At 48.3% G+C, this 22,852-nt stretch overlaps 4 protein-coding genes across 17 annotated transcripts; 2 read left to right on the top strand and 2 right to left on the bottom strand.

The window, feature by feature from the left end:
- Window positions 1-1,508: 1,508 nt before the first annotated feature.
- Window positions 1,509-6,793, top strand: LOC115044606 (mothers against decapentaplegic homolog 4-like). Of its 4 annotated transcripts, none has more exons than XM_029503730.1 (10): window positions 1,509-1,727; window positions 1,893-2,141; window positions 3,958-4,129; window positions 4,211-4,324; window positions 4,395-4,730; window positions 4,816-4,869; window positions 5,003-5,186; window positions 5,266-5,434; window positions 5,515-5,626; window positions 5,907-6,793. In XM_029503730.1, exons 2-10 carry the CDS (start codon window positions 1,899-1,901, stop codon window positions 6,092-6,094), a joined length of 1,572 nt encoding a protein of 523 aa, XP_029359590.1. In that variant the 5' UTR covers window positions 1,509-1,727; window positions 1,893-1,898; the 3' UTR covers window positions 6,095-6,793. The 4 variants fall into 4 exon arrangements, with proteins under 4 accessions (XP_029359590.1, XP_029359591.1, XP_029359592.1 ...); XM_029503731.1 differs by having other exon boundaries at window positions 5,515-5,654; window positions 5,879-6,085; XM_029503732.1 differs by having other exon boundaries at window positions 5,515-5,654; window positions 5,907-6,061.
- A 787-nt stretch (window positions 6,794-7,580) lies between these two features.
- On the top strand, window positions 7,581-10,731 carry LOC115044718 (acidic leucine-rich nuclear phosphoprotein 32 family member E-like). Of its 10 annotated transcripts, none has more exons than XM_029503886.1 (7): window positions 7,581-7,742; window positions 8,775-8,924; window positions 9,014-9,136; window positions 9,301-9,471; window positions 9,551-9,685; window positions 9,826-9,892; window positions 10,017-10,731. In XM_029503886.1, the coding sequence occupies exons 1-7, from the start codon at window positions 7,689-7,691 to the stop codon at window positions 10,097-10,099; spliced, it is 783 nt and encodes a 260-aa protein (XP_029359746.1). In that variant the 5' UTR covers window positions 7,581-7,688; the 3' UTR covers window positions 10,100-10,731. The 10 variants fall into 10 exon arrangements, with proteins under 10 accessions (XP_029359746.1, XP_029359749.1, XP_029359747.1 ...); XM_029503889.1 differs by having other exon boundaries at window positions 10,023-10,731; XM_029503887.1 differs by having other exon boundaries at window positions 9,301-9,460; window positions 9,546-9,685; window positions 9,826-9,898; window positions 10,023-10,731.
- Window positions 10,732-11,945: 1,214 nt separating this feature from the next.
- Window positions 11,946-17,551, bottom strand: LOC115045434 (pleckstrin homology domain-containing family O member 1-like). Its single transcript, XM_029505110.1, has 6 exons — window positions 17,230-17,551; window positions 16,580-16,717; window positions 14,548-14,688; window positions 14,181-14,285; window positions 13,589-13,687; window positions 11,946-13,467 (listed from the first exon to the last, which is right to left on the bottom strand). Exons 1-6 carry the CDS (start codon window positions 17,236-17,238, stop codon window positions 12,793-12,795), a joined length of 1,167 nt encoding a protein of 388 aa, XP_029360970.1. The 5' UTR covers window positions 17,239-17,551; the 3' UTR covers window positions 11,946-12,792.
- An 890-nt stretch (window positions 17,552-18,441) lies between these two features.
- LOC115045435 (retinol dehydrogenase 13) lies at window positions 18,442-21,447 on the bottom strand. Of its 2 annotated transcripts, none has more exons than XM_029505111.1 (7): window positions 20,512-21,447; window positions 20,082-20,216; window positions 19,659-19,850; window positions 19,421-19,582; window positions 19,227-19,346; window positions 18,941-19,145; window positions 18,442-18,874 (listed from the first exon to the last, which is right to left on the bottom strand). In XM_029505111.1, exons 1-7 carry the CDS (start codon window positions 20,654-20,656, stop codon window positions 18,769-18,771), a joined length of 1,065 nt encoding a protein of 354 aa, XP_029360971.1. In that variant the 5' UTR covers window positions 20,657-21,447; the 3' UTR covers window positions 18,442-18,768. The 2 variants fall into 2 exon arrangements, with proteins under 2 accessions (XP_029360971.1, XP_029360973.1); XM_029505113.1 differs by having other exon boundaries at window positions 20,082-20,424; window positions 20,512-20,647.
- Between the last annotated feature and the right edge of the window lie 1,405 nt (window positions 21,448-22,852).

The raw sequence follows: 22,852 nt of genomic DNA on the forward strand, positions 1-22,852 counted from the left end.
TGATACAGTGTGAAGGCTCACCGCTCATGGAGGGAAACTCCAGTGCTGGATCTCAGGGGCAAAGGTTTGGATGACTCCATCAGATCCCTGATTCTTTCACAGTGTGGTCCGTATAACCGAGCCGGATCTCCTCCACCTGAGCCGGATATCCCGTTAAAACTCAAACTATTTAACTTTTGTCCTGACATGACACACCGACCGCTCACAGAGTTTCGGCCCAAATACCCTAAATATGAGAAACTTAATGAAAGAATCTGTTGTTTAAGGCAGAACCCGAGAGACCCGGTCCGGTCCGGACTCCACAGGATCTCAGCCTCTCCTGTCCGTTTGGTTTTTAGTGGGATCCGCCGCCATCTTGTCCTCCGACACAAACGGAAGCTGTAACTTCAGCCGCCCGGACCGGACCTTTACCGTTATTTGATCAAAGTTCCGTTTTCCGCTGTTAAAGATAGAAAAGTTGAGAAACACGAGCCGCGGTGAGTTCACCTGAACAACCGACACACCTGCGAGTGGCTCCGGGACACCGACGGTTCTCCGTCCGCTAGCTTAGGGTTGGTGCTAACCTAGCTTAGCTTAGCCTATCAGTTTATCTTACCTTACCGTAGCTTCGAGCTCCGGGTTTATGTTTAGAGTCAGTCTGTGAACTTAGAGCAGCTTAGTTAGCCCGCAAACTTTTCAGTCTCCTCGAAATTAAAGGTAAATCCCATGAGCACTTGCGGCCTCACCTGTTTGTCCAGCAGGGACAGGTCAGTGCAGGATTAATGGATTAATTATGACAGAGTGAGGAGCTAACAGGAGCTACATTTGGTTTTTCTACTTTTTCAGTTTGATGTTCACAGCCTGTGTTTTTATTTATTTTTATTTCATCATTATCATCATTGTTGTTGAAGTAAATACATACAGACAACATTACCATCCCAGTTTAAAACAGAAGAAATACAGAACTGTATTTGCTTCAGACTTCAGTGTTATTTCCTGGTTTGATGATTCGTCAGTAGACTCGCAGTAAAATGAACAGAGACGTTCTGTTGACCTGTTTGACATTTATTAGGTTTAAACGTCACTCATTCACGATGATGTCACACCAAGACGGAGCGAGACACACACACAGGGGAGAGCTGTGACTGGCTGTCACACGTCACGTGCACAAACAAACTTTCTAACCGAACTTCAAAGGAAAAATGTGGGATATGCGTTTCCGGGCACTGCCTTCAAAATAAAAGCGGAACGTGGAAGAAGACGAATTGTCGAGTTAATGAGGATTTAAGTAAAATTCAAATCTGGAAACATCTCCAGTTTAAATCCACCAAAGGAACAACCACCACACAGACCCAGTCTGTGGTTCAGATGTGGTTCAGCTGCTGTGTTGGTGAAAACAGAGTTTTTAGCTGTAAAGTGACAATGAACATTCAACTTTGTCATCTTTTCTCCATCCAGACATCTCTGCTCTTATTTTTAAAGTCCAGATATCACTTGACTTCCTGTTATGTCTGGCTGTCCCCTCTCAGTATGCAGACACACATTCACTCTGATCAGACGGAGAACACAGACCGTGGACACACAGTCTGACTGTCTGAGCAGATCACACAGACAGAAGACAGACTACAGAAAACATAGAACAGGAGACAGACAACAGAGGACATAGAACAGGAGAAAGAAAACAGGACAGAAGACAGACTACAGAGGACAGAACAGGAGACAGACTAAAGAAGACAGGGGACAGTCTGGTGAGTAGACCTGCTGAAATGAGATGAAAGTTTAACGGGTTCAGAAGGTTTTATCTACAACTGATGCAGCAGAAGCTGTCTCTACCTGTCTGTCTGTCTCTGTCAATCTGTTGTCCTAATTTTCTTTTGATGGGTAAAGAACCAGGTTTCTCTCTTTGTACCCAGGTGACCATGTCTTTGCTTGGCTCCGCCCCCAGCAGCAGTGATGCCTGCCTCAGCATTGTCCACAGCCTCATGTGTCACCGGCAGGGTGGGGAGAATGAGGGCTTTGCCAAGCGGGCCATTGAGAGCCTGGTGAAGAAGCTGAAGGAGAAGAAGGATGAGCTGGACTCGCTCATCACTGCTGTCACCACCAATGGCGTCCACCCCAGCAAGTGTGTGACCATCCAGAGGACACTGGATGGGCGGCTGCAGGTATGACGCTCACAAGAAGACCGCTTACAGGTTGTTGGTGGCACTTCCTGGTTTTCAGATGTAGGAGGTACTGGGACCAGAGGTGGTCAGGCTGTGTGGTAATGAGTCCTAATTTGGCCTTCCCCTTAAAGGCGCAGCCTGTGATTTTAATCCAATAGCTGTCAGTGTTTCCTGCCACAGACTGTCTGTTAACCTGATCAGTGACATCAGAGAGGATCAGATGACCATCAGCTGTGATGATGTAATCACTGAGTGCAGACATTAAAACCTGTATAAGAAAAACCGAGTATCACTGATGGTCCATAGGGTCTGAAGTTCAGACCCGGTTCACTTTAGTCCAGATTTGTCAGAGCAGACTGGGTGTGTCTCTGATCAGTAGACCACAGCATGAGGGATCAGTCTGTCTAGACCCACTTCCGCACAGGTGCTCCTGTGGAACCAGATCAAGAACTTTTTCCAAAGCTGACAGAATCACTAGCACCTGTTGAAAACCCACTGCAGTGAAACCTGAGTCCTTTAAAAACTCAGACTAAACCTCAGGAACCTCTTAAATGCTTTTGAGAATTGATGGAAACCTGATCCAGTGCCCTGAAACTTTCCCTCACCCTAAAAAGCTCCCGGAGACCCTCAGAAACCATTGAAATGATCTCCGAGATGGGCCCCCTGTAGGACTCAGGGACTTTAAATAATTCTCTAAAAAGTGTTTGGTCTAGACCTGCTCTATATGTAAAGTACCTTGATGTAACTTTGTTATGTGTGACACTATATAAATAAATCTGATTTGAGGGACTCCTGGTCTCTGAGGACACATCAAGCTCATAGACCCTGATGGGCCATCATGGGCGTGACAATGACCAGTTTCAACCTTAAACCCAGACTGGGACACAGACTGGGACTTGAAGGAACCGGTGAAATTCAGATCTGACATAACAGAGTAATGTCAGAGAGACGGTCTGTGTATGTCTGTGTACTTCTGTGTGTGTCTGTGTGTTTCCTTCAGCCTGGAGGACGAAGGGCTTGTTTTGTCTGAAAGACAGGAAAGGGGCGGGTTAAGAGTAAAGCCAGACTGTGTGTGTGTGTGTGTGTGTGTGGAATGTGTACACGTCTGAGATTTGTCGTTGGATCAGAAACCACAGTGTCTACTCTGTAAAAATGTCTTCCTCAGTTTGTTGGTGAGTTTAAAGTGAGTCAGACGGTGACAGACTACACAGACCTGGAAAGAGCTAGAGCCTGGTTTAGTTTGGGAAAGATAAAGTCCTGACCACCAATCCTCATTTTATTTATTTTTCATTGAAGGTTTCGAATGAAATTCCAAAACAAACAAACAACAAATCTTCACTATCACAATTTGTTTTTACCTTAATTCTGAAAGGGAACAGGAAGACAGAGACGACTGCAGCAGAGGTGTGTGTGGGTTTTTTTTGTGTGTCTGTGTGTGTCTCTCTGTTGTGTCTCAGACTCTTGTTCCCGTCCTTCACCTGCACTCACCCTGACTTCTGTGCTCTGATTGGCCGCTTTAGTCTGAACGGCATTTTTTCACATTGAGGACTTCAGAGACCTGGACCAGCTCAGCTCAGTCCAGGACCAGGACCTGATCCAAAGTCTGAGCTCATCTTTAACTGGAACTATCACTGCACAAAATGGACACGCAAAGAGACATGCAGATACAACACAAACACACACATGCAGACAGTGTTTCCATGGTAACCTCTACACACTATGATTCAGTTCATGTATTTAGATTTCCGATGAAGAATGGGTCTATGTCTGTTTCACCTGTCTCACTTGCCTCCCATCTGTCTCCCTGTGTCCCCAGGTAGCAGGCAGGAAGGGTTTCCCTCATGTGATCTATGCACGTCTGTGGCGTTGGCCCGACCTCCATAAGAACGAGCTCAAACACGCCACGTTCTGTCGGTTTGCCTTCGACCTGAAGTATGACAGCGTGTGTGTGAACCCATATCATTATGAGAGGGTGACTCCGCCCACAGGTACACCGCCCTGCCCACAGCTGTATCAGGGGAGAGGTGCATTACCAATGAGGTTGTCTCACAGCTCCTGTCTTCTTTCAGGTCCTCAGTCTCTCATTCAGGACTGTCTGCAGATCGACCTGCCCCCCCATCATGACCCATACGTCCAGCCCCGCGCTGTCAGCGTGTATCCCAGCATGCCTCTGTCTCCCCAAGGTGTCTGGTTGCTCTGTTTGTGTCATAGCTCAGGCCAGTAAAGCTGGAGTCTGACTGTCTGTGTCCTTAGGCGCCGTGAGGCTGGAAAGCCGAGTGGGCGGAAACTCTGATGGCCTGGGTCAACTCCCGAACGTCCCCCCTCAGAACCAGGGAGGTCAGGCCTCGCCACCGCAACCCAAACCCCCCATCACCCCTCAGCCTCCTCCCACCTTGCCACAGCGGCAAAATCTCAAGTACAGCAGCCCCCCGAGGACTGGTGCAGTTCTGTCCCCCGTGTCTTGTGTGTCCTCAGCCACCTGGTCAGGTAGCAGCCCCGCCCCCTACAGCCCTGCAGGACTTCAAAGTTCACGGAGCCAGCAGCAGCCTCTAATACATCACCATCACCATGCCCCCAACACCCACTTCTGTATGATGTCATGATGTTCCTGTGACATCACAGCACTGTCGTCCAATCAGGAGGAACCTCTCACTGAGTCTGTTTGTCCCTACAGGGTCTCAGCATCACAGCACCGCCCCCCACCCACAGCCAGTGTCCAACCACCCAGGTAACACCTGTCCAGGCATGTCCCTCCTACCAACATGTCCAATCACTCATACCTGTCCAATAATGTCCTCACGTATATAAAATGTCCTCCCTCTGTTGTGGGTCTGGTTCTTCTGGTCCCCCTGGTCTCTTAGGTCCAGAGTTCTGGTGCTCAATCTCATACTTTGAGTTGGATGTCCAAGTCGGGGAGATGTTTAAGGTCCAGTCCAGCTGTCCTATGGTGACGGTGGATGGATATGTGGATCCTTCAGGAGGAGATCGATTTTGTCTGGGACAGCTGAGCAACGTCCACCGTACAGCTGCCAGTCACCGTGCCAGGTAACCCAGTCAGACAAGACAGACCAGTACCCCAGTTCATTCAGTCCCAGTAATTTCACAGTTTTATCTGTCCCTGCAGGCTCCACATTGGTCGGGGGGTCCAGCTGGAATGTCGGGGGGATGGGGACGTCTGGATGCGTTGCCTTAGCGACCACTCGTTGTTCATCCAGAGTTTCTACCTGGACAGAGAGTCTGGCAGAACACCTGGAGACGGAGTCCACAAGATCTACCCTGGAGCCTACATCAAGGTCAGGACTAGAACAGACCTCTGGGCCAGCTGTCTAGCCACCATTCTGACAGTCTATCTATCTCACCTGTCTGCCCCCAGGTGTTTGACCTGCGTCAGTGTCACAGACAGATGCAGCAGCAGGCAACTGCTGTTGTTGGTTCGATTCCTGGACTGAACAGTGTGGGAGGGATCAGTCCTGTGTGTGTCTCAGGTGTGCGTTATTCCTGTGTGTTTCTCAGGTGTGTGTTCTTCCTGTGTGTTTCTTAGGTGTGCGTTCTTCCTGTTTGTTTCTAAGGCATGTGTTCTTCCTGTGTGTTTCTCAGGTGTGTGTCCTTCCTGTGTGTTTCTCAGGTGTGTGCGCTTCCTGTGTGTGTCTCAGGTGTGTGCGCTTCCTGTGTGTGTCTCAGGTGTGCATTTTTCCTGTGTGTTTCTCAGGTGTGCATTCTTCCTGTGTGTTTCTCAGGTGTGTGTTCTTCCTGTGTGCGTCTCAGGTCTGGGGGTGGATGACCTGCGGAGGTTGTGTATTGTGCGTCTGAGCTTCGTCAAAGGTTGGGGTTGTGACTACCCGCGGCGCAGCATCAAGGACACACCCTGTTGGTTGGAAGTTCACCTGCACCGAGCGCTGCAGTTGCTGGACCAGGTGCTGCACACATTGCCACCTCAGGAACACACACTCTGACACACACAGCTGTGATGTCATCAGAATGATCTCACCTGAGTTCATACCCTCCCTCCCTCCCCCTGCTTCAGACAGCCGTAAACATGCAAGCATGTTGTAGCTCATTGGTCGGTTCAGACCTTTGGACAATCAACCAACCACCAAACCAATCCAGTGAGTTTCCATGGTTACCTGCATCAGGGTCACACGTTCATTTCACACAAAACAGGAAGGAGAGAAAAACTCAGACTCAGAACTGAGCCTCAGTCCTGATCCTGAGTCTAACCCAGATCTGACTCTCCAGACCCCCAACAGCTGCAGACTGGGGAGAGGCTCTGACCTATTCAGACAGTTAGGTGAGGTTTGGGGAGCGGATCAGTAGTCAGGGACAGTCTTAGTGGACATTACAGACACCAGGAAATGAAAAAATAGTCTCAAATGCACAGTTTGAGTGACCTTTGACCTCTATAAATCAGCAGCAGTCCTCTCCAGCTTCCTGTTTTAATTTATTTAACTTTGTTGGTTTTCTATGAAGGGCTGATTTCTTGCTCTCAGTGACATAATTTTCTAGTCTATGTGGCAGTTCAGCTCCTCCGACCTCTAAGACTCTTTGCTTTTTCAACCTTTAATCCTGTTAAATTTTAAAGGATGTTATATTGAAAGGGTTTATCCCTCTAAGATTTGCTGTTTATTCAAAATAAACTTTTTCTGTTTGGGAAATAGTTTCTGCTTCTACTCCTCACACATAAGACTCTCATAAGACTTTCAAAGTAAATCAATCTACAATATTTTTGTGTTTCAGGATTCATTGGTAAAACAATAGAACATTTCATCAGTTCAAATCAGATGGAAGATTTCTGCAAGAAGTAAAACAACAAATTTACAATTTGATGAATATTTTTTAAAATACATTTTTCACTTTTGCCTCTGTGTTACATCCTTCAGAGAATCAACACAAGTTTCTTTAGACTTCTTCATTTCATTCAAAACAATTAAAAACAATTACTACAAAACAAAACAATTAAATTGAAGCATAAATCACAGAGACAAATAGCACACGATAAACAACCGAACCCATTCATCTTGTTGGGCTTATTTCGTGTATTTCCTTTTTGGCACAGAATCGTTTCCTCTGGGTAATTTCATTAAAGATCATGTTTGTTTATTTATTTATTTATTTATTTTCGATAGATCCGGAGAGCTTCCGTCAATTAAGCTTTTTTCAGAAAAACTATTTTTCTGAATAAGGCCGAGTCACATTGAACGCATCAAGAAAACATGGCGCCAATAAGGACAAAGAGCGAGAGTCTGTGAAGTTTAAATGTTTCATATCCGTCTTCTGATTGGTCATAGTGAAACAACGCCTCCGCAGCTCCAACCAATGGCAGAGAGGCATCTTCAACAATAAACTCATAGGGGCGGGGTTCCATGAGTGGCTCTCGTTTGAACCAATAGGAGGTCAAATTATAAATTTCGAATATTCATGAAGAAGGGGCGTGGCCTCCAGTGGCGCTCGGATCAGGCGAACATGGCGACCTGGTAGAGTCCTGTTTCCGCCGAACGGACGAGCCGCCTCACTCTCTTCTTTGACAGCGTTTTCCCGCTCGGCTTCAACATGGAGATGAAAAAGCGGATCAGCCTGGAGCTGAGGAACCGGAACCCGGCAGAGGTGAATAGGACCCGGGGTCTTTAGCGGGGAAACTGGGGGATCCGAACCGACTTGACGCCGAAACATCGACTTCACGGAGTCCTTCGACATTTTACTTCGCGCCGTCGGAACATGGAGGCGACTCCCGGCGGGCTCCTTCCCGGTTCTCCCACTCCGGGGGACTCGGAGCCTCCCCTTGTTAGCACAACGGCTAACGGGCTAACCTGAGCCCGGATCGGGCCGAGGGTGATCGTCGGCGGTAAAGGGGAAAAACATCCGTGCGTGTTTGTTTGTTTGTCTGTTAGGGTTAAACCCCGTCGCTGCTCGGCAGGGCTCTTATCTGATGGCGGGTCAGGCCGGACTCTGTCAGGTCCAGATTTTTTATTTAACCGGATTTTGTATGCCGACTATTTAAACGTGTTTTCACTTTCTTTCCGGTTTTAACGGTTAATTCGTGTTTTACACTGTAACAGTGTTCCCGCCCACTCTGCTGCCCAGCAACATCTCGCGATAAAACACATTTGTTCGCGATTTACGTTTTGGCGGGACCAGATTGGTGTAATTGAACATCCAATCACAGACGGATGACCCGAGGTGGTCGAGGCGCACATACACTCGCACTCGTGTCACCATTAACGGTGAGAGGTCGGGGAAGATACTCCTTCCGGTTCCGTCTGTTTGTTTTGTGATCGCTGATTGCTGAAGAGATTTTCTGATCATTTCTCTGTAAATAATTAATCAATGCAGTAGCACTAAACAGCCCCCCATTTTACAGAACAGAGTGCAATCCGGTTCACCTAGTCCAGTCCAGAGATCAAAGACCCACATTCAGAACCAGATGATGAACTGAAGGTTTTACTCAAATATGAACCTCGGGTAGAATATGACAATGTCTTCAGCCAAGTCCGCCCCTTTATACTGCTGATGTAACAAAATCAGATTTGACCTGGTGTCAGTGTCCTGGTTTATGATTACCAGAGGCTCTGCCTTCAGTTGGGGGGCTAAGACCTGAAGACCTGGTCTGATGTGTTCTGATGTGGTCCTCTGGCGCAGGTGGCTGAGTTGGTGGTGGATAACTGTCGCTCCAGTGACGGGGAGGTTGAAGGGCTGACAGATGAGTACACGGGTCTGGAGATGCTCAGTATGGTGAATGTTGGCTTGTCCTCGCTCTCCAAACTGCCCTCACTGCCCAAACTACGAAAGGTAAGTCCTTCATGTGGTCCGGTACCCAGCCAGACCTCTGCCCTGTGGAACACCCTGGACTCACCGCTGTATGTTTACCTGTGTTTCAGCTGGAGGTGAGTGACAACACCATCTCCGGAGGTCTGGACTCGTTGGCAGAAAAGTGTCCCAACCTGACATACCTGAACCTGAGTGGGAACAAGATCAAGGAGCTGAGCAGCATCAAGGTCTTGGTGAGTCCCCCGGAAACCAGAGACCAGTCTGGTGGACCTGCCGATCAGTGTGATTGTTTAGTGTCTTGACTGATGTGATAGTAATATCATAATAAGATAATATTAACTTTAAGGAGGTCCAGATCCAAGTCTAACTGTTCCTGTCTTTCACTGTGGTCCTGCAGCAAAACCTGAAGAACCTAAAGAGTCTGGACCTGTACAGCTGTGAGGTGACATCCCTGGAGGACTACAGGGAAAGCGTCTTCGAACTGCTGCCCCAGCTCACCTACCTGGACGGGTATGACCAGGAGGACAACGAGGTCCCAGACTCTGAGGACGACAACGGTGAGGCTGATGTATGAGGACCAGCGGTGGATCGTTTAAATGATTTTATTCTGAAGGGTGTTTGCTGACCCAAATTTTGTTCCAGATGAGGATGATGAGGCCGGCCCACCTGGAGATGATGATGATGATGATGAGGAGGAGGAGGAGGAGGACGATGATGAGGAAGGCTCTGAAGGGGATGAGGATGAAGTTGGTTTGTCATACCTGATGAAGGAGGGGATCCAGGTGAGTCTACCTGTCAGCTGGAGTCTAATCTCAGGACTGCAACATGCCCCACAATGCCCTGGAAGAAGGACATTAACAGCATATTATGTGTTGCATTCAGGGCCTAGCTGTTGTAGTCGTTCATTTATTGGTTTTTCCAGGATGAAGAAGATGATGGCGACTATGTTGAAGAGGAGGAGGAGGATGAGGAGGAGGAGGAAGATGGAGGTGGGTGTTGCCTTTAAAGACAGTTTGAGGAAGTAACATCAGTCTGTAAAGAGCAGGACAAATAAAATTTATTTGAACTTGAGTAGTTGTGTAATAGCTTGTGTGTTTGTTGTGCATCTTTCAGATGAAGATGGTGTTCGTGGGGAGAAAAGGAAGAGAGATGCTGAAGATGAGGGTGACGATGACGATGATGATGATGATGAATAGATGACCCACCTTCAAACCCAAACCATTCCCCCTCCCCCCGCTGACCTCTGACCCCAACAGGATGTCGCCTCTGAGCCACAGACAAACAGGAACATGAATGAGACCAGGTCCAGGATCAGTTCTCATCCGCAAAACTGATGATATCATCACCAACCACAGGTGATGCTGGTTTGGACCCTCAGGTGAGTTTGATCTGTATTGATCCTCAATGGGATCTGAACCCCTGCAGGTTCTGCTGGGTTCAGACGTTCCAGTGATGTCCAGAAGGCAGTTCTGGATTCAGGACTCTTGTTAGACCTAGTCCACCTGGTCTGGGACTCTAAACAATATCCTACCAATGAGCCCCAGCAATCGTTGCTATAGAGACAAGTCTGCAGCTCCTAATTGGATTCCTGATCTCTTTGACAAACTGACTGTGACTGACTCCACTTTGGCTCTGCCCCCTCAACTGTCACCTGTCTGTCTGCGGCTCCTGGCCCCAGGCAGATTTGGCTCTTCCGGTCTCTGGATTTGTGGGTCCTGGTCTGTGTGTAAATAGAAGTGAACTGGTCTGTGTCGGTCTTGGTGGTGTGGATTTTATTTTTTTATGTTTCTGTGTCGAGTGTTTTTGAATAAAAACATCTGAACTCTGAGCCGTCAAAGAAATTTTATTTTAACAGCTTCATGAAGAAAAACAGAGGACAGTGGTGATGTCATCAGATGACCTGAGGTGACGCATTGAGACCTTGTCCTGAATCAGATCCTGTCCCAGACCAGCTGACAGTCTGTAGGACCAGGAGCGTTCAGGTCTCTGTGACTAAAGCTCTGTGTCACTTTTAAAGCCGTTAAATGTTTGCACTTTGAAACTGTTCTGGTGTACTTCCCTTTTCTCCTACATGGAGGCGCTGCAGGTTAACGTTTTAATCACTGAGCTTGAGGAATTTTTATGTTTTTGTTCAGATTAAGTGTAAAAGTGTTATTGTAAGTAAAGTGTTATTGCTTTCTTTAATCGCTTCAGTTATAATCTGCCCTTTGACCCCTATGATGATGATGATGATGATGAAGAAGCTTCAGACCTATAAACTCAACTTTTGTGGTGTGCGTGCGCGCTTGCATGCACACATCTCAGTGTGTCATGTTTCAGCAGTTGTTGTTGACACATGTTTAGGAGCAGTTTTCTTTTCTCCTTATATGGAGTCAATCTCGGGGGCGGCTCGTGCAGTGTCAACCATAACTTCCTGTCTGAATCTATACTCACTGGTCAGTTTATTGGGAACTCTGACTCTACAGGCCTTCAAATCCTGAAGACTCTGGACTTAACTTTGGTTTGATCCAGATCTATCAGACCATGTGAGTTCTCTGCAGCCTCAGGGTTCTGTCTAGGTGACAGGAAGTGGAACCTGAGCTGGTCTCTGCTGGTTATCTGAGGACTGTAGCTCCACATAAGTTCCTTGTTTACCTATGAAGTGCTGAAGGTGAAGCCTTACCAATCATATGGAAATAGATTTGCTTTGACTTAAACAAATCCGAGCTGAGACTCTGGTGTCCCGGTGCGGAGGCCCTGTATCCTGCACTTGGTACCAGCCTTTAGGCCTCCAGAGTCTAGATTACCATCTGTCTCCTCAGAGGCAGGTAGGATGCCCCCATGTCTCCCAGAATCCTCTTTGTGAGGAAGAACAGGTCAGGTCACCTTAGCTTAGCCTGAAGTTCCTGGACTGATCCAGTTTGAGTTCTGCATATTCCCACCTCACACTACTGTTGCATCACCTGCAGTTTATCATGTTAAAAAATACACGTGGAACCTCCAGAGCCACCATATCAGCAAAACTCAAGTTTATTCATCTCAAACTAAAGGACACAGTGCGTGTGAGAGATTGAAGATGATTTTTCTTTGTCTTTATTGCTCCTCTTCCTCACAAGAAAGATCCAGTTCAACAAAATAAAACAGATGAAACTTTCAGGATCAAGGTACCGGATCAGGATAGTACAGGTCAGGGTGTCTGGATCTGGTCTGTGTCACAATAGGCGACGTAAAAGTGAAATTCATCAGGACTTTGATTAGTCTAGGACCAAACTGTAATCCAGACTTCAGAGTCTGGTCTTCAGATCTTATGCCTCAAACATGCATGAAGTGTTCACTTTCCAGCATTTTCCAGAGCTGTCAACATCTCTGTCTCCACATAGGACTTTGGTCCTGTCTTTAACAGGTGAGGAAATGAGGGACTTAGTCCTGGTTTTGACCAGAACCAGATGAAGAATGTGAAAGCTCTGGGAAAGGCCTTTGAGTGCTGACTCTGCCCTCATCAACCAGCTGTCCAACCAGAGATGAGACCACTTGTCTCCTCTGTCAATTGTCCACAGGACTGTCCACAAGTTAAATCTCAACGTTCTTCCTCACCTCTGACCTCTGACCTATCCATAGCACATTCTTAGTGCTTTTAGGAAGAGAGGTCAGGGTTTCCTGTGAGGAGGAGAGTTACTACAGAGGGGTGGGGCTTCAGTTAAATTGATGCTACACATTTTTTTTTTTTTTTTTTTAAATAGTCCTGGTCTAGCTCAGACTGATCCAGAACAGTCCGTTCTGCTGCTTCTCAACAGCTCAAAGTTGTAACCTGCATTTCACCAAATAATTTAAAAGTGGTTTATCTGAAGTCCAGGACCAGATTGGGACTATACCTGGACCAGTATGTACCAGAGCAAGTCAGCACCTCAGTCTATATCAGACTTCTGCGATCTGGGCTCAGTCTTGTGATGTTGGAGGGGCTGGTGGGGGACAAAGTGTCCAGTTGTTGGTATAACGCCCTCAGTTCTTTCACCTCCTCCAGCACATCCCGGGCCTGAGTCCAGGCCGCTGCCGCCTCCTTCAGGAGTCTTTCTGCTTCAGCCGGATCCCTCCACCTCACCTTGGCCTGGTCGCCGCCTGCTTGCAACCGCACCTCTGTCAACAGCTGCTCAGTCTTCTCCAGCTTCTGGTTGATGAGCTCCTGCAGCTGGTTGACAGGCACCAAGGTGCCAGTCAGAATGGTCGATGAATGGGGCGTGGCCAGATTCTTGTTCTGGGTGACCTTTGTTCCTGAGTGCGACAGGATCTCGTCCATGGAGGCGCAGCGGTTTTTCTCCACTGTTATCAAACTCCCTTCTGCCTGAGGTGTTTCACCAGGACCCATTTGCTCCCACACCACTGCCACGTCACGAGGGAGGCTCTGGGATTTCCCAGAAGCCACAGCAGCCCTGGTAGAAAGAGCTCCATCAGTCTTGGACCTGTGACTTTCTGGGCTCAGGTGGTCCAGGTCGACCAGGACGCCATTGCAGCTTCTGATTCCCTGACACACAGCTTCCTCCTCCTGGATCAGGTCCAGAGTTAATGTCCCATCTGATGAGGCAGACGCCTGAACACAGGAAATGACCATCAATGCTGATCAGCTGATTGATCTGCTGACCCTGACAACAGGAAGTTTATCATGGGGAGGAGGGAGAGAAGGTGAGGATGATGTGATGAAGGTCACTAACCACAGCCAACAGGTGACCTCTGCTCGGCAGCCGGCGGTTGTGAGGAATCTTCACTCGGTCTCTGGTCAAATGCGACAGTTGGGAGTCATCCACTGTCACCTGTGGGGGGGGACTGATTAGCTTACCGTTGTTTATTTTAGCTTAGTTTAGCTAGTCTGACCATAATGGCTTACTGTTCTTTGTCTTTTCCTTTGTTGTGTGTCTGTGGTGAGAAAATAAACAACATCAATACAAAGCAAATGGCTCTCAAGGCCTCGCCCCCCGGAAACACCATGTGAGAGAGAGCGGATCAATTATAGTATTGATTGGTGGAAAAGGAATGTTATCGGCAGCTCAGACACTGAAATAAAGCTACTACCACAGAGGTTACACAATCATTACAGTTCATCATTACACACAAAAGGAAGTGTTTACACGTGTATTTGTTTGATGAAGATAAACAGGAAGTCAGAAGTTGACCAACACACTGTGAATTTGACATGAGAACTTTGATTAACAGCAGGCCAATCAGTGGACCTGGATCTGGACCTGGACTTGAACTGATGGAGCCCAAGCAGGAAGGAGGAGGATAAGGAGGAGTTTGTGTCCATACCTCATCCAGGATTCGGTTTTTGGCCCTGGTGATGGCAGCATTTAGGACATTGATCCAGGACTCTTTTTCCTCCGGACTGACAGCCAGGAAGACCAGGTTTGGGACCTGGAACACAGGAAGGACTCTTAGGTCAGACATGCCTGTGCAAGCATTTGAGTTAGTTTAAGTAGTTTAAGTTTAGCTCGTTAACTGTTTTGTCATCTTGCACCTAAATTATCGAATATTCATATTGTGACCTTTAACTTTGCTGTTAGTGTGTTAGGTTGTTTTAGACAGATGCTATCTGAGCTTAGTTTAGCTTGTTAGCTCCCTTTAACATTCAGTCAGTTCTTGAATTGGTTATCTGGGTGTGATGTCAGACAGGTACCGTGTTTCCTGGCCTGCTGCAGCGCTGCAGTCTGAACTTGCTGTGGTTTTTTTTGCTGCGACTCTTATTTTTGCGCATTTCCTCACAGTGCTCGTAGTCCTGCAGATCCAGGACGTCGTCAGCCCGACCAAGCTCCTTCACCTGCACACAGGTAACAGAGGTAGAGGCTCGCCCACATGAGAGGGGAGGTGGGGGAGGAGGAGTGTCTCAGCAGCTAACACGTCACATTTTATACTCCTGGTCTTCATCACTGTGGTTTAATTGGGTATTCAACTGCTGAGCTCCCTAAGATTCATGGGATATGTAGATGATTGTTTTTGAGCTATTAGAGGGTCAGTACAACATGACATTTTTGTACAAACGTTTTTGTACGAAGATAAAATCGATAAAAGTGGACCAAAGCTAGCTGTTCCAGTAGTTATGCTAAGCTAAAAGGGCTTTCTGCTATACATTTATTTTAAGCAACAAACTAAAATTCAAAGTCAGTAAAATACAGAAGAGAGAACACCTTCCACCGATTTGGATACAAAAACAACCTTCATTTTATTTTCATGGAGACAACAGTGGCCCAGAAGAGTCGACACTTAACACACATGCAAATACACAGAACACACTTTTCTATCACTTTTGTCTGTGAATGTTTTTGCATTTTGTGCTCCGAAGCCCTTTGGACAACCAGTTTGACAAGTCATACAAATATTAATTTGTCTGCTGTTATGACATGGTCAATTATCTGGTGCTTGTCCACAGTCTCCCCAGAAATATGGTATTCACATACACACACAGGTCTGGCTCGTTAATCTCCAGAGAAACAACATCCATTATTCAGCAGCTTTAAACAGAGACTTCCTGGGAGAGAGGCCACGCCCACCAAACACATTGAGGTCAATCCTTGCCACAGGCTGAATCCCTGCCCTCTAATGATGTCACTTTATCCACTTCGCCAAACAATCAATAATCAATACTGAGAAAAGTCTGTTACATAAAGAGACAGGCTGGAGTGACCTCTGACCTTTGACACAAAGGTCTGCTACTGTGGAGACAAACCATCACAGACACATACAGACAGGATTATCAGTATCAGTAGAGAGGCTTGTTGTTTCAGTCACAGAGACCAGAGGAATTAACCTTTAAGCAGATTCTGATCAATTGATCAATAAAGTTAGATTTAAATCGAGAGTGGCTGTATTTCAGTATCATTGTAGTCTGAGGTTGAACTAAAGTACATTACCCATCATGCCTCAGAGGGTCAAAGAATTGCAGGTTGCACACCCCTTTGGAGGTTTACTGTTGATTTCCATGGAAACCCCACCTGTCTCAGTGGCCTAAGAAGAGCTTTTGCTGATAAGATAAAAGTAATCAACACCTGAAACGTGAAGAAGATTCAGTGTGTCTGTTTGTGGGTTCTCTGCTGTCACAGGGTTTCTATTTCTGATCAGACAGGAAGTGAAGCTGCTGCAGATTCACACCAACAACAGGAACAGTTTAAAGGTCGAGGATGGAGACAGAACATCTCTGATGGTCATGTGATCAGGGTTCTCTGAGGACGTTCCGGCCTGTGTTGCAGGACTGTAACTAGAGCTCTCTGTGTGTTTGCAGCTCAGAATGAAACTTGACTCCTGCAGAATGTCAGCTGTAGAAAGTGCAAGAGAAACTTTCTGTTTTCAGGCAGAATACGGAGGAACACAGCAGACATAATGTTCTCGATAGTTCTATGAAGACCAACAGGTTCTATCTAAGAAGTTCCAGATTCAGGCTCTTCTGACAAATGAAGCCAACAGAAAGGCTCTGTAATGTTGCAGGCTGTTCACAGAACAGACACCGACAACAGCTGAGGTTCTTCATCGTCATCTTCATCATCAGGTGGACTCAGCTGCGGTCAAATAGCTGTGCTGTCCCTTTAAATCTGTGTACTCCCTGCCACCACATGGAGCGTCATGTGTGAATACTTGTTACCATGCCACGGTGATAAGTGATCAATCAATCAGCCACCAGGGTTGTGGGTCACCTGTTGCCCCCCCCCCCCACTGACCTCCTTCTCACAGATGAAGAGCTGGTCCCCTCTCAGGACCACAAAGCGGTTCCTCCAAATCTCCCTGAAGATCCCACGACCGCAGAATTTCCTGATCCAGCCGACCTTCTCCGGCGCCAATGCCTGTGGCGCAGAGTCCTAAAACAGTGAAAAGGAAACACTCAGGAATCACATTTATAAACCAACAGACAAAATGTGATCAGTTCCCTCCAGATCAGTAATCAACAGGTTGATGATAAAAATACATAAGGTATTCTGTCTGTTGTGTTGTTGTGTAGATTGAGTCTTTTGTCATGGAGATCCTTCACATTCCTGCAGCCTCATTCTCCAACAACACAACACACCACTCTACTATACAGCTACACAATCTGAGCTTGAACTGAAGCTTATTGGACCGAACATACACTTAGTTGACGTCAACATTTTTATGTTAATGAGCTTCTGGTTGTTATCAGTTTTCTGAACTCGTTTGTTTGTTACGTCAGTGAAGCCTCACTCCCAAACCGGAAGTGTTGCCGTCCTCGGTTTTCCGCCCTTTGACCTTTATTTTCCTTTTTTTCTCACTTTTCAATCTGGCTTTTGTTCTTCGCCTTCAAAATAAAAGCTCGACCTGCCCATCGAGGCTTTTGTTCCTGCACCAGGTGACTCACCTTCCTCATGTCGGCCGGACTCCGGACTGGACCAAGGACCAGACTCCGGACCGAGTTCGGGACTTCGCTCCGTTGTTTGTCGGGAGCGCGCACCGCAGAAGGAGCCTTGGGCCCGGACCGGAGCTGCAGCCTGGGCCGCTCTTCAGCTGCTGGTGCTCGGTCACCGTCCGCTCGGCGCTCCGCTGCTCCGTGCTGCTGTGGCCGAGCTCCGCTGTGCTCTGACCGGCCGGGAGCCGTGGGGGTCGGTGTCCGGTTACTCCTCCCCCTCCTCCGCCGGACTCCCCGCTGGCTCAGCGGCTCCTCGGCAGCTCCACAGCGCCCCCCGTCCGAACAACAGTATGTAGACAGGCCTGGTGGTTCAGCACTGTAAGGATGATGACCTGGGCTTGGACAGAGGATTCACCTCTGTGTTTGCCTTTACTGGGATGGGTGCTGCTTAGACCTGGATCAGTGTAATCCAGTTCTCTGTGGTCTGGATGTTGGCAGATGTTTTAAGTCTGATCTGGACTCAAAGTGGGTCAGACTGCACGACTACACAGCAGCACACAACAACAGAGGACTATACAAAAATACACGACGACACAAAAGACCTGCAGATTATCTTCATAACATTTTCATCTTTGTCGATAGTTGTACGACACAAAGTCAGACTTGTGTTGTCATGACTTCCTGTTGTGTTATTGTCATGCCATTGAGTCGTTGAGTTGGTCCAAGGTCCAGGGGCCTGAACCAGAATCCTGAACCCTGCAGTTCATCCACATAGTGACAGATGACGGCCATTCCAGTGGTGAACATTTTACTGTAATGGATCAATAAACACTTTGATCAGACTCAATTCAACCTGATCAGGTTTTAGTCTAAATACGATTCATTTTACTGTTTTTTTGTGTTGAAGCTGGCGTGAGGGCTGTTATCTGGCTCAGTTAACAACTACAACAGCTGACACACACACCTGTTTTCTGTGTGTGTGTGTGTGTAAGGACAATATCACACACACACACACAGTGTTGGTGTGAGAGATCACAACAGCTTAAATTGTGTCATTAATGACATTTGTAGCTCACAGCAGTTAGCCACCGTGCTAACCATCTGTCCACAGGAGTAGCATGACCTCTGACCCCTGACCTGTCATTCCTAGTTTTACTGAACATTAACCTGAATCAGAAAGTAAATAAAAGAAATGCGAGTAAAACTCAAATGTCTGGTTTATATTTTATTTTGAGGAACTTGTATCTTCAAAATGAATGAAGACTCATTCCCCCCTGCACACAGGTCAAGGTTCAAAGGTCACAGTGAAACACTGACCAGGCACCATGTTCTCAGCTCTAATGTTTCTTCTACAAAGTGAAACCGTGGAGTTACATTCATTTCGACTTTGTTGAACTGATCACATCAGCTTCACATCTGTTTAAATAAAGTTTTGGTTGAATCTGTTTATGTTCAACATATTAACAGAAAAACACAAGAGATGCACCAAATATGACTTTACAGATTTTTTTTTAACATTGACAGACAGGCATCAGGATCTGAGGTCAGAGGTCAGCATGTGTCCTTCAACCCAACCAGCCGGGCGCTCTCCTCCCACAGCCTCCTCGCCACCTCGTCATCCTGTCCCTCTGGAGCCACTTCCTTCTCCGCACAGTCACTGCAAACATACGAAAACTTACTTATTTTTGTGACTTAAAAGGAACCTGACCCCCCACCAGCCTACCTGAAGTACCGTCCGGATCGGGCCTCCAGACCAGGAGTCACAGCGCAGTAAACGCTCGTCTGGCAGCCTTGATGAGGCGTCTTCATGAGCAACAGGGAGGGGATGCTCAACAGCATCCCCAGCAGGGGGAACCAGCCCTGGACATGACGACCCAGCTCAGTCCGGATCACACCTGGATGGAGACAGAACGACGACACCCCCACACCTGTGGGACAGGTGAGACATGACCTGAGGTCAGTGTTTGTGGTGACCTGTGAGTATGTCTGTGAACGTTGTTTGCAGGGACCTTTGAGTCGTCGGGCAAGCTCTCTGGAGAACAGGACGTTGGCCAGTTTGCTCTGGCGGTAACTGTCAAGGGGACTGTACAACCGTCTGCCGAAGAAAAGGTCATCGAAGTCAATACGACCTGAAGAAAAAATACATGTCAAAAAAACCCAGTGACGACATACACAGACAGAGGTCAGAGGTCAGGGCTCGTACCCCCCCTGTGGGCGATGGACGACACGTTGACCACTCGGCTGGGGGTGGAGCTTTTTAGCTTTGGCAGGAGCAGATTGGTCAGCAGGAAGTGACCAAGATGATTAACAGCCAGCTGGGTCTCAAAACCATCTTCTGTCAGCCATTTTGGACACATCATCACTCCTATAGACAGATAGGTGGACAGGCAGGTAGACAAACAGACAGACAGACAGACAGAAAGACTGACAGGTGGACTCACCTGCATTGTTGATGAGGACATCCAGTCTGTCCTCTGTTTCCAGGAAGTCTTTGGCGAACTGTCTGACGGAGTAGACGGAGGCGAGGTCCAGGTGTCTGATCACCACGTTACCGTTTCCTGTCGTCTGCCGGATCTCCTCTGCCGCCCGCTCAGCCCGGGTCAGGTCCCTACACGCCATTACCACCCGGGCCCCTGCCCAACAAAAGGAACACACCTGGTCACCATCAGAATGAAACACACCAACTCACTGAGCGGTTTGTTTCAGGGTGCGTTTGATTCCGTTGTAATCCAGTAATTAGCTCAGAGGTAGCGTGACCTTTGGACTCTGGCGCACTGTGTTTGTAATTCAATCAGGTGATCCTGTTTGGCCTAAAGACAATATGGGTCAGGTCTAGACCTGAACTGGACCTTGGGCTCTCTGACCTCGTTGTGCCAGCTCCCTGCTCGTCTCTTTGCCGATACCGGTGTTGGCTCCGGTGATCAGGACCGTCTTCCCGTCCAGACGAACCAGACAGGTACACACTCCACCTGCAATCCACTTCCTCAGCACCACCACACCTGGACACACACACACACACACACACACTGCTGTTACCATGGAAATAGGAAACACTGACGCCATGAGTTCTTCTCATTGACGTCACATTGACTTCGATCTCATCAGCTGATTCATATCATTCATTCGTTACAGCATTCCAGGTCCCGGTTTAGAGTCTGTTGAGTTAGGGACCTATGTGGATCACTCCAGTCCTCCCAGGTTTTTATTCTGTGTAAATCCAGAATCCTTGGATCAGGTGGTGGTTTCCCAAAGTGCTGTATAAATAAAGCTGTGGTGATTGAAGGAGGATCTTACAGATCAGGGTGAGTCCCAGCAGAGCTCCACATCTCAGCAGCAGCCCCCCCTGTCCTTCCTCGGCTGACACCGGCCCCTCTTCGGGGTCTGGCCCACCACCCCCAGGCCACGGCAGCACCAGGAATCCTGGGTCGGCTGCTCTCATCCCTGCAGGTCCAACAGACTGAGGACTGAGAGGAACTGGATCTGAGCTGGGACGGGAGCAGGGGTGCAGATTAAGAGATTAAAGCAGATTATCCTGATCAGAGCTGGTCTGGATCAGGACAGGAAGGATCAGGTTGTTGTTGTGCAGTGAGAACACATAAGAGCCCCCATCAGACCTCAACCAGTCTGGATCAGTCGTGGAAAGTATAAACATAAATCTAATGATAAAAGATGATCATTAAGAGGGCAGCACGGTGTCACAGTGGTTCTCTCTGCAGGTCCTGGTTGGGTTCATCAGTGACTCTAAACTGTCCGTAGGTCTGTCTGTCTCTGTGATGGACTGGGATTGGCTCCAGAACCCCCCGTGACCCGGAAACAGATCAGAGGAAGAAGATGGATGGATGGATGATCACTTAAAGCTTCTTTCTGTTTTCTGGTTCATGTGGTTGGTAACTGTAAAAGGATCGAGTGTAGTCCTCTCTCCGTCTATCTCTTTTTTATTGATCAGCGTGAAAATACAGCATGGAGCGGATTTTCTATTTATGCCGCAAACGTTACATATATTACCGTAAAGCATTACTGTCGTAAAACTGCCGCGAACCATAACAGGACCTCTGCCCGATATAAACCATATGACACAAACGTCAGTAGGCGCCACCTGTGACGTCATATCTGTATCCCCGCCTGCCGCAGAACAACAAAAACAAAATGGCGTTCCGCCCTCGCTGTCTGTGTCAATATTAAATGGGGTTGTTTTGGTGCCCTCTCCTCCCGTTGTTGCCCCGTTAGTACGGTCCCGGTGGGACGTTTTACCGCCTCCATCTGAAACCCGCAAAAAAAAAAACGCATATCGGTCCGACAGAGATTTTTACACCGTCCAATGAGCGCCCACGGGAAGTGACGTACATCTGCTGTGGACCAATCCGCGGCTTCGACACCGACCATATGCGGAAGTCCCGCCTTCTGTCGAACCGGAGCGCGCTGGAGGAGAGTCCAGACCGTCCGCCCTGCGGAGCAGCAGCAGGTACACAGACCCGGTCCGTCCGGCCCAGCTCGGTCCGGACTACAAACAGGTCCCGGTGGAAACAGGAGGGAGCGTTCGGCGCTCGGCTCCGGGCAGAGAGGGGCGGTGCAGGCGGCAGGACAGCGAGCGCAGCGAGCTGCGGGCTGAGCCGGACTCAGTCAGGGTCCGGGTATACAGTGACCCGGGTCCGGCTGATCCGAGTACAGCTGGATTGGGCGGATCCTCGGGCAGGGACACACAGGCCTCACCCGGACTAAAGATACAGAAGGTCCGAGGAGCGACGCCCCCCGCGGCCGCAGACCGAGACTGCACCCAAGTCCGCCTGACTCCGGATTACCTGAGGAGCCGGTCTAAACTGGGCAACAACGGAGGAAAACGCGACACGGTGTGACGTACATGTCCACTGACAGGTAGCTACAGATGACGGCGATAGATCATGTCATATGTTGTGATGTAGAAAAAGTTTTAATCCTTCAGGGTTCGCGACCCTGTTTCCATAGCAACATGGATACGGAGCTTTTCATGGAGTGTGAGGAGGAGGAGCTGGAGCCATGGCAACAGGTGGAGGACAGCGTGGAGGAAGATGACATGGACTTTGACTATTACAGTGAGCCAGGTGAGAGATACAGACAGACACACAAAGAGATGCACACTAACACACACACATCATCCTCTAATGTCTCTCTCTAGTGGAAGATTCACTGTCTCCTCTTCCAGCCTCAGAGACTCCGCCCCCTCCTCCTGCATCCATCACACCTGCTCCTACAGGTAATTCACACATACCCCAACAGAAACTGTGTGTATCTGTTGTGTCTGAATGACTTGTTGTGTCTTTTTTGCTTTCAGCATCTCCTCTCAACGTCATCTCCTCCTCAGTTTTGGTTCCTCCCCCTCCTTCCATCACTTCCCTGCCCCTCTCTGCTCCACGTTTACCCACCCCCAAGACACCTGGGGTCTCAACCACACCCCTGATGACTCAAGCCCCGCCCCTCATTCTGACACAGACGCCAGGTGGGACATTTCTTCTCCCGGCCCCCGGGACCGTCAACAGCCAACCCATCCTTCTCACCACGCAGGTATGCAAATCAAACACGCCCCTGCTGGTAGGTGAGAAGTGATGTCATTGGGGTGTCGTCACGATGTCATCTGTTTCCTGTGTAGGGTTTTCCAGTG

The sequence above is a fragment of the Echeneis naucrates genome, chromosome 6 (assembly GCF_900963305.1).
Source record: "Echeneis naucrates chromosome 6, fEcheNa1.1, whole genome shotgun sequence".
Lineage (NCBI taxonomy): Eukaryota > Metazoa > Chordata > Actinopteri > Carangiformes > Echeneidae > Echeneis > Echeneis naucrates.

What these genes read in the sequence shown, in the direction of transcription:
- LOC115044606 (XM_029503730.1), top strand. Translation starts at nt 1,899, where the DNA reads ATGTCTTTGCTTGGCTCCGCCCCCAGCAGCAGTGATGCCTGCCTCAGC. An exon ending in ACCCTGGAGCCTACATCAAG is followed by an intron (nt 5,435 to 5,514) that starts GTCAGGACTAGA and finishes GTCTGCCCCCAG; the next exon opens with GTGTTTGACCTGCGTCAGTG. An exon ending in CAGTCCTGTGTGTGTCTCAG is followed by an intron (nt 5,627 to 5,906) that starts GTGTGCGTTATT and finishes TGTGCGTCTCAG; the next exon opens with GTCTGGGGGTGGATGACCTG.
- LOC115045434 (XM_029505110.1), bottom strand. An exon ending in AAAACCGAATCCTGGATGAG is followed by an intron (nt 13,688 to 14,180) that starts GTATGGACACAA and finishes CCCCCCCCACAG; the next exon opens with GTGACAGTGGATGACTCCCA. An exon ending in GAGGTCACCTGTTGGCTGTG is followed by an intron (nt 13,468 to 13,588) that starts GTTAGTGACCTT and finishes TCCTGTGTTCAG; the next exon opens with GCGTCTGCCTCATCAGATGG.
- LOC115044718 (XM_029503886.1), top strand. Translation starts at nt 7,689, where the DNA reads ATGGAGATGAAAAAGCGGATCAGCCTGGAGCTGAGGAACCGGAACCCG. An exon ending in GGAACCGGAACCCGGCAGAG is followed by an intron (nt 7,743 to 8,774) that starts GTGAATAGGACC and finishes CCTCTGGCGCAG; the next exon opens with GTGGCTGAGTTGGTGGTGGA. An exon ending in ACGACAACGGTGAGGCTGAT is followed by an intron (nt 9,472 to 9,550) that starts GTATGAGGACCA and finishes GTTCCAGATGAG; the next exon opens with GATGATGAGGCCGGCCCACC.
- LOC115045435 (XM_029505111.1), bottom strand. Translation starts at nt 20,656, where the DNA reads ATGAGAGCAGCCGACCCAGGATTCCTGGTGCTGCCGTGGCCTGGGGGT. An exon ending in CAGGGAGCTGGCACAACGAG is followed by an intron (nt 19,851 to 20,081) that starts GTCAGAGAGCCC and finishes TTTGTTGGGCAG; the next exon opens with GGGCCCGGGTGGTAATGGCG. An exon ending in TGTCCTCATCAACAATGCAG is followed by an intron (nt 19,583 to 19,658) that starts GTGAGTCCACCT and finishes ATCTGTCTATAG; the next exon opens with GAGTGATGATGTGTCCAAAA.